The following is a 10,146-nucleotide window of genomic DNA, read 5'->3' as shown; positions in this document are numbered from 1 at the left end:
TGACCAGAGTTTGCAGGAGTTATGTGGGATGGATCCTTGCCCTTATGGGCACACTGTTTGTTTTTATCGTCGTTCAACACTCAATATGCACTTTTCTGATATTCATAATATTTTCACTGGGCTACCATCTGTTGGACTGATGCAAATAATAATAATAATAAAAAATATTATGAATTTATATTCAGTTCTCACCTCTGAAGTATATTTTCCAACTTTTCCAACTGAAAATGAAGGATATAATAATAATAATAATAAATAATAATATGTTTGCTCTCTTTTGACAGTGTCTCTCCCGAAATGATGCCCTTGCCGCCCGTGCCACCCTCCCTGTCGCCATGACAATGCCATTCAGCCCCCTCTCCAGTGACGAAGAGCAGCAAAGGATGCTGGGGAACAACCGACATCTCTATCCAGGGGCCGAGGATGAGGAAGAGGAGGAGGAGGAGGAGGAGGAGGAGATAGAGGAAGATGACCGCGACGAGGAAGACCGCGAGGACGAGGAGAACGGAGAGCTGGAGGGAGAGGAGGAAGGAGAGGATGAAGAGATGGAGGAAGTGAGGCGGGGAGGAGGCGGCCTATCGCGGGCAGGCAGGGACGAGGGGCGCAGGCAATCAGGCAAAGGCGGACGAACCACAGGAGACAGACAGATACGGTCCGGGAATCCCGGGCACACCGCAAATCCCTATTCGTCCAACCCGGGGCCCGGCGCGCACCAACAGCCGGCCAATCAGATGCAGGCGCAGCAGCAGCAGAGGAGACTGAAGGAGCGTAGCTCCAACTCAGTGCAGTCTGACGACGCCCACATCTCCATGATGGTGTTCCGCATTGGCATCCCTGACATCAAACAGACGGTCAGTTGCTGGAGCCACCCCCTTCGCACATACACGCACACGCACAAGCGCACGCGCACGTGCACACACACACACACACACACACACACACACACACACACACACACACACACACACACACACACACACACACACACACACACACACACATTACTGACTGGGGCACAAATACTTTTCTGTTACTTCTGATGTTCCACACACTCGAAACAACATGTGTCTCAGTGCTTGAATCCAAACAAGCCCAGAATGTACAGGACAACACATACACATGAGCGTATTCACAATCATTGGTCATACACTTCAGTCTGCCATATTGCCAAAATTATTTGTACAGATAGCACCTTCTCCTCCAAATAGATCGACTGCCTATAATGGAGGAGATTGAGCCATATGTTATTGTTGCAAGCTGCTTTGCCTTACACTCTGACAACCCCAAAATCCTCAAGCCCCTGACCACCAGCCTGTTGTCGCACGCACGCACGCACGCACGCACGCACGCACGCACGCACGCACGCACACACACACACACACACACACACACACACAGCTTCTGTGTGGCTGCTCTGACAAGTTGACTTCACAAACCTTATGTCTAACTACCACACCCACTTGTTCTTTAGTCACAGCACACTTCCCTGTTGAAACAAAGCTGTTGTTATTAAACGTAAAAGTAGTTATTAATTAACGTTTAATTACACCAAACAGGAGGAAAAGGAGCGATTGCCCCTGCCTTTTTACTGGTGTGCACACATTTCTGTATGGGTGATCATTTGATCTTCAAAGAATTGTGTTTTTAAGGTTTGCACACACACACACACACACACACACACACACACACACACACACACACACACACACACACACACACACACACACACACACACACACACACACACACACACAATTGCATTACCAGCAGAAAAGAATAGAAAACCGTGAAATACTCGTCAGCAAAGTGTCTGATCCGAGACAGAGACAGACCTTCAAGGTGACCCAGCTCTCTCTCTCAAGTGCAAGACATAGATAAAGTGAAACGGAGGGAGCGGGGGAGAGAAAAAGAAGTGAGTGAGTGAGAGTAAGAGAAAGACACGACAAAGGACTACGCTCAAAATGAGAGTATCTGAGGAACAATTTTGAATCCTAAAGCAATTCTATCAGCCAGTGGCGTCAGTTCAGAAAAAGGTAAGGTATGGCAACATGACTGGTGTCTTGCACGCGCGCGAAGGCGCTCGTGCAAGACACCAGTCATGTTGCCATACCTTAGCAACAGGCACGATGAAAAGTACATTTTTATTATTTCCCCCTGTAGCCAAGGTGTGGCAGCTGCATACCCCTGCCATACCCAATTGACGCCCCTGCTATCAGCATGGGACGACTAGGAGAAAGAAAAAAACAAAGCGCTGTTAAAAGGTGTGATAAACCTCTGCTTGACAAATTCTTTGTTTTCAGGGTGCCTGATTTCTGGGTTCCGTCCCAAACCGTGAAACACCAACTGCGAGGCGTTGTGAGCATGTAGATCGGCTATTTTCACAATTTCTGCCTCCAATATTTGACAATTTGGCCAATGTTTAATTCGTCATTTTAGAGGTATTAAAAGGGCCTTAAATTGTCTCTTTGGAAAGGTGCATATACCCTCTATAGTACACTTAAACTTTATGTTGGTTTGTTTACTGTTGAGTGAGAAAACAATGTTACACATTAAGCTTATCATCTGGGGATCCCCCTAGGGGTCTTGACCCACAGGTTGAGAACCACTGACTTAGTGAAGGTACAGCAGTGGCTGGCTGAGTGGCCTAACAACGGACTAGCCAGTCACAGAGGAATTGTCCCTCCAGGCGGTGGGGTGTAGTCTATCCTTGGTTGGCCTAACAACCTCTTTCATAGGTTGGTCGCAGCTGTCGCCCAGGTTAACTTCACAATAACTATGCCTAACCCTAACCTTAAACCAAACCCTAACCTCACAAACACTATGCTTAACCCTAACCTTGACCTTAACCTCACCGAGAATATGCCTAAACCTAACCTCAGAACCCTGTCCACCTGAGCAAAACAGTGGGAAAAGAGACTCTTCCAATAGAATAGCCAATTGCAGAGCAATCATCCACCCTGCAGGCTATATGAGATGTAGTGAGCGCGGAGACGGATATTTATTCAAACTTCTAACCACATGGGCTTGACCAGTGACCTGTTGCAATATTGGCGACTAAAACTCAATCAGAGTGCAGATATGTTGGCCTATTAATCAGAGAACCACCAGAGACGAACACTGACTGCATTTGTCCTATAACCACCTGTCGAGCTAGCACCACTGCTGCTGGTATATGAGCCGCCTGGAGCTCACACTGGACCATTTGCCTATTAATGGCAATATATTAATAGATCGCTCCCTGCAGGCTTTAGATGTATTGAGCGCTCCGACCAAATGATTACTGAGTGAGTATACCTACCTACCTATTCATGTTAAATCAATCTGTACCGAATACAAGTACCCTTTTGGGTAGAGAGAGAGAGACTAATGTAAGTATTGTAATAATAACCTAAATCTACAAAGTAACTAGTAACTAAACCTTTCAAATAATTGTAGTGGAGTAAAAGTATAATATTTGGATCAGAGTCCATTGACTCTGGGTCAGTGGACTTACAATCATTGTTTTATTGATGGCCTTCCTGCCCTGACATTTGGACTTTGTGCCCCCAAAAAATGTTCACCACCAAAGGCCAAGTGGCCTTGGCCATAAAATGATGACATTTCAGGCCTCGTGGGCATCTTTTAGTGCTTGTCCGACTTTATTATTCAAGAGTGACCAAAAGTTTGGCGCGCTACTCCTCCCACAGTTGTTGCGCCACACACTCGTGCCATATGTCAAATCGACTGGCTTCATCGGAAATCGTGCGGAATCATTTTCTGTGGAGAAAAGTTTTGTAGTTTAATTGATATTAATTTATTAGTGAATTAATTTTTTACTCATTGACTTATATATCCATATCCATATATGGAGCTACAGTATATCCATATCTGCAGTTTGTGATGTCAGATGTAGAGGTATTGGCCAGTCGTCTCCATGTATGGATATCAAGGGTTTGATGAGGTCAGTGTTGTGATCTTCATAACGGTGCACCAGATGATGATAGTCAGCTCCATATATGGAGAGAGAGACACACACAATTAAGAAAATAACTTTTCCCAAATATGGAGATGGCTGACATCATAAATGTCTGACATCACTTGAGACTGACACAATATGTCCATATATGGGCATTCCAAGATATGGGCTTCATATTGATGACATCAGGGATCTTCATATATGTGCATAAAAAGGACAAGGATTGAATAGTTTAGCACACACCCTCAAATAGAGACAAAATGACAGACACAGAGATAGATATTTGCAAGTGTGACTCGTGTAACGGCAACCACACTTGCAATTTCCAATTGCATCTTTCATGTTGCTGCTGCAAGGGGTTTGTCTGAATAGAACAGATGCCAAAACTATCTATCGCTGCACAGAACTATCGAGGGTCTATACTCTATAATATAAACTATAAGGCTGAGTTTTTCGAGAAGGAAGCCAGTCGCTGCACTGCCTGCACTCCTACGGCCTGGGGTGGCATCTGTCAGCGGGGGATGTAGAATGGGAGGAGTGGGTAGGGGCTCCTCACCTCACTAAAAGGTCACTCACTGAAAGGTAATATAATGATGGCAACACAGAAATGTGTGGGGAGGATTCATTGGCACAACAACTACTGTAATTTGTGAGGGATAAGGGGGGGGGGGGTCAATAAAATAATAATTTGCTATTCTAAATCTAAAAGAGAAAGGGGAAAAAAATTAATAAATAAATCACGTTGGCTCGACTGGCAGAAGTTACGCTCACTCCAGAACTGCCAACTGTCCCACATTCGAGGAACTGGGCAATCTACCACTGCTTGATTCAGTTGCCAGGCGCCATGATATTTTATCCTTTCTTGTTTTCTTTCTTCCTCTGCTCTCCTCTGCAGTGCTCTGATGAGTGTCATGTCCTAATGAATCATCAGATGTGACTTGATCGTGCTGATAATTGAATTAGGAAGCACAGGAGTCAGGGGTATTGGTGGGGCCTGTGGTCTGTGTGTGTGTGTGTGTGTGTGTGTGTAGGTGTGTGTGTGTGTGTGTGTGTGTGTGTGTGTGTTTGCGTGCGTGCGTGCGTGCGTGCGTGCGTGCGTGCGTGCGTGCGCGTGCGTGCGTGCGTGCGTGTGTGCATGATGTCACCCAAGGGACAACAGAGAATGGGAGTACAGATATCCAGAGAGAGAGAGAGAGAGAGAGAGAGAGAGAGAGAGAGAGAGAGAGAGAGAGAGAGAGGTAGCCTATCTATCTCTGGTAGATTAAAGCTGAACCTTTGTAATTGGTCAAGAGAAGACCACATTCCAGAGAGCTTCCAGGTTCTTCATTCCATTAGCTGATGAAGTTGATGTACTGTACCACCTCTGGTAATGTAAGCTCTGTGCGTGCGTGCGTGCGTGCGTGCGTGCGTGCGTGCGTGCGTGCGTGAGTGTGTGTGCGCGCCTGTGAGTGTGTGCGCGTGCGTGCCCATATTTAAAAGTGCTGTATATTCTGATGCACTATTAATCCCCTGCTCAACACAACTTCCTTTCTGTGTGATTTATTATTGATCTGTATACATTATGAGCGCATGATCGCTGGCGGGCCGAAAATCTTGTGTCCAACTGTTCATGTTCAGCAAAAATAGCTAATCTACAAGCTCACAACACGTTGTGATATAATAACCCATTGGGAGCTTGTAATGTAGATCAGCTTTTTATTAAAAAACGTTTTTGTGCGTGCGTGCGTGCGTGCGTGCGTGCGTGCGTGCGTGTCTCTGTGTGTGTGGGTGTGTGTGTACCTTTGTGTCTGTGCTTTAAATCCAACATTAATTATTAATCACTCCCTATTTATCAGCATCAAAGTTTAAAGATCCAGTTGAGTTCAGGCTTTAATCTGTGGTTTAAATAGTCAGAAATACAAATGTTTGATCAATAATGTTCTGTCAAGTATGTTTCTCACCCAAAGAAAGCTCCATATCCGTTTTATCCGTCCGTACTTTTTAGTATGCGGAACTTGGATCTCTCTTTGCCCTCATTACAATCCCAGGATCTATTAATTATGCAATATGCCACGCCTGTATCAACCCCTCAATATGCCAATCACCTGGAAACTGAGGCTTACAAAATTATTATGATATGATTACTGGGATCCAAATAAACCTGGATGATTGGGTTATTGGTTATTAGGGATTTGTCAAAAACAATAGTAAATGGAACCTAGGCTGCTGATGCAGCCTGACAGCGTGTCGCGGGTTTGACTCCCGATCCTGATGACCTTTGCTGCGTGTCACTCCCCTTCTCTCTTTCCCCATTTCCTGTCAGTCTACTGTAATCTGTCAATAAAGGCATAAGCAATATATACTGTATATTAACACTTTGCTAGCCGAAATAGAATGGCTTGTTGTAGATTAGCCGTGAAATTTCTATTATTATATTATGATCTGAACCGCATTCATTTTACCAGACATCCAGCGCTATATCACGTGGTCTTCATCCCCCATTACCATACCGCGATCCCCGTTCACTCACCACAGTTCCCAGTGAAATTCTTCAATCTGCATTTGCTTAGAGTGGGGGTTTCGGCCGACGCATCTTATCCCCGTGCGTTTCGCGTGCGCGATCCGTTCACGTAAATGTCGGCTCAAATAATCCACGGATGACTCAAGAGTAGATATGACCATTTTCGCTCGCATAGCCCCTAGCACTCCTGCTATACTAGCACAAACGTATAAACAGAAAATGGGTGGCTGCTGGGAAGCCTCTGGAAGGAATGGACCTGACGTCACTTCTGCTTCATGTCAGACGAGCCATGCGCTATCGATGGACGAGTGGTGACTCTAGGGAAGGTTAGACGATCGCCGATTTTCGGATAAAAATCATTTATTTCGTTTTTAATGACCCAGTACGGTAAAAGACGGCGCGGCTGAGACTCCTTGCTCAGATGTCCGGTATATTCCGGTTTTAATATTAAGGGGCTCCCTGTGGCTTGCAAAGTGTTAAAAAAAAAGTAAATGGACAACTTTTCCCCCTCAGATAAATTAAGATTTGGTTTGAAAACGTTAAAGCTGTACTGTGGAAGCTGCTCAACTAGTGGTCAGTAGCGGTATTGCTTTTTTCGGCCGGAGTCGCCGCGGACCACCGGAACTCCCATCATTTTTAGACCAGAATTGAGGGAGTAGCAAGCAAGATTCCTTCACCAATGTAAACACAGTTGCTGAGGGAAGCTACTTCCTTTAGAGACAGCAAGACTCGCTGTGATTGGCCGGTGGTGTATGATCGGCGCTGTGATTGGCCGGTAGTGTATCATGTGGGAGATGACATCATTTTGCCGGGAAATTCTCCCCCCCTCACAACTGATAGAAAACATATAAAGAGAAGGCTTCAGAAGCTGAAAATAACAGAGTGGGGGTTCTAAAACTTTAGCGATTTAACAGTTAGGACAATTTTAAGATTTGTTTTATAAAAAAAGTTACATGGTATAACTTTAAGAGCTTCCTTTTTTTGTGTATGTCATTACAGGTAAAATGTGTCAAAAATAGCAAATATGGCAGATCTACAACGTGATGCATTGAGAACTTTATTTTCACTGTGCAACACTGTTGTAAGCATAAAATAGGGCTTAAGTGGTTAATTGCTCTGGCTTTCTCTGAAACCTTTCTTCACCCTCCCTCCCTTCATCTTCCTCTCTCCTCTTCCTCGCTCCAGCGTTGGGTAATATCACTTTACAATCCCACTACATTAGGCCTGTTCTACATGTCAGCTAATTCGCCCTCAATAAACTCTAATTGCTTGTTAATTGTGTTCTAATGAGATGAGGGAGGAACCAGAACAAAAACACAAATGTTATGAATGGGGGGGGGGGGGGGGAATCTAAGGGTTAGGGTTATTTTTGGACACTGCTCCTACAGATTTTGCCCTAAAATCACGCAAATCGGTACACAGTATGTCTACACTCATCTCATCAACATGGATCTGTCCCATATAGCGCCACCGTCAGGCCGATTTTTTCAAACACATTTTTGGACACTGCTCCTATATTTTGCCCTAAAATCACACTGCGACCTGACGGTCGCTTATCTCCCGATTAGGGAGTCTTATTGGTATTTACATTCTGATGAATCCATGCTCAGCCCTGCACCAATCAAAGTCACTGGATTTGTTTAAAGATGGGGACTCACGGAAGAGAAAGTGGTACAGTCAGCTGGGGCATTAAGGCCACTGTCATTGGTTTGAGGGGCACAAGGCCAAACTGAGGGGCAACGGCGGCCATGGCCTTCATGGCCTCCATTAAATTCCTGCCCTGCCGTACACGGACAAATGTGTCCGTGGCAAGACTTGGTTTTGTCAAAGATTGTCTAGATTTAATTATTTTCATCATAAGATCCAATTACTGAATGTCAGTCTGCAGGTTTTTCTTCTGAATATGCATGACACTGATTTAGGCTACTAAGACACTATGGCATATTAGGCGTATACCAGTGGTTCTCAAATGTTTTATTTTCAAAGACCCCCATAAGACTGATAGTGTACAAATGGAACCAAATCGACCCGTAAGGTTCCATTTGTACACTCTCAGTGTTACAGACCTGTTATGGTCATTTAGGTCTATCTCTAATATTTCTGGTAATATTATTACCTTCTCATTTTGTATGTCCGTGGCAAAAATGTAATCTTTACAAAAATGTCCACCACAAGCCAGCATGGCGATGACCCGTAGTTGGGGTCTTTTTGGCGAGCAATGCCAATGTACTGCAGAGTATGAATTTGGCCTAAGATGCACCCATTCACACATACAGAGATGGCAAAGAGCGTAGAAATAAACATTAATATACTGTAACAATATATCTCTGTTTGACTTCTTTTGAAGAAATAATAATACAAAAAATGTTTACTTAAGGCCTTGAGCTGGATTGGCCTGACAATTGACAAAGCAATGTTCTCCCTTTCTCTCACTCTCACAGTCTCACACCGCCCCTCTTTCTCTCACACACGCCTGGCTGCACGCACACACGCCCGCCTGCAGGCACACCTGCAGTACATGAGCGCGCACACGCACGCACGCACGCACGCACGCACGCACGCACGCACGCACGCACGCACGCACGCACGCACGCACGCACACATTTCTGTGCCTATAGTGGAATTCTGCTCACTACACAGACACTTGTCAAGCACTCAGAGAACACATTGACTTTGACCACCATACACTGGCTTCTCCGGAGAGGTTCAGAGGTAGAATGCTAATGAAAGTGTAAAACAAAAAAGGTGACCAGGGACTGAGATAAGAAGGATGGAAACATAGCAAGAGGTGGAAAGGAGAGAACAGAGAAGAAAGAAGAAGGAGGGAGATATGGGGGGAAGGAAGAATGGAGAGGGCATGGGAAATAGGCCACCAGTGCAAGAACATGACTGTTTAACTGAAAAGGGAAGTGGGGATTGTTGAGAGAGGTGGGAGGGTCTGGGGGTCGGAAGGAAGGAAGGGTCCTCATCCTCTTTGTGAATTGGCAAGAGATGGGGAGAGAGAGATAGAGAGAGGAGTAGGGAAATGGAAACGACCAGCGGTCATCAATATGTATATGTCTGTATATGGACAAACGTGTCCGTAGCAAGACTTGGTCTTGTCCGTGGCATATTTTCGATTTTCTTTTTTACACAGCATTATAATGTTCTTATTTTGACCCAATTACTGAATGTCAAGTCTCTTTCTTCAGACACTGGTTTCCTACGACACTATGGCACATTATGAGTCCACTAGTACTAGTGGTTCTCAAACCTTTTATTTGCAAGGAAAGGACCCACATAACTCTGAGAGTGTACAAATTGAACCAAATGGACCTGACAAAAATGTCTACCACAAGACAACATGGCGATGACTGGAAATGGCTGCAAGAGTCTTAAAGAAAGAAATGAAGGAGAAAGGAGTGGACCTAAATGACGAGAGACAGAAAGAGAGGGAGGGGGGGTATCCCCATAGATCTCGTTAAAGGCCTCTTGTCCCGTTGCACTTGGCCTGCAGAATGTCCAGAGGAACGGAAGGATGGGCAGAGAGAGAAATTATCCAACTTCTTGTTCATAGATAACCAGATGGTGATGTAGGAGTAAGATGGAGACAGAATCTGTGGGCGCTGGGGGCGTGTTCCTCCACCCGCGTCATCAGCACCCACACCCTAGGTGGGGTTGGCGATATGGCCTTTCTGTGGTGAGTTTGCAT

The 10,146-nt window shown here is 45.1% G+C and overlaps 1 protein-coding gene across 1 annotated transcript in view; it reads left to right on the top strand.

Moving 5' to 3' along the window:
• Positions 1–335: 335 nt before the first annotated feature.
• The window catches only part of shank1 (SH3 and multiple ankyrin repeat domains 1), a gene marked incomplete at both ends in the record, with an annotated part of 76,111 nt that continues 66,300 nt past the window's right edge, over positions 336–10,146 (top strand). Inside the window, 1 exon segment of the mRNA XM_080723267.1 lies at positions 336–851. Coding sequence (XP_080579393.1) covers positions 336–851 — 516 coding nt within the window.

The sequence above is a fragment of the Nannobrachium achirus genome (assembly GCF_963921795.1).
Source record: "Nannobrachium achirus genome assembly, chromosome: 4".
NCBI classification, from domain to species: Eukaryota; Metazoa; Chordata; class Actinopteri; order Myctophiformes; family Myctophidae; genus Nannobrachium; species Nannobrachium achirus.
Note: the sequence above shows the minus strand (reverse complement) of the source record. Positions and strands in the feature narration are given on the sequence as shown.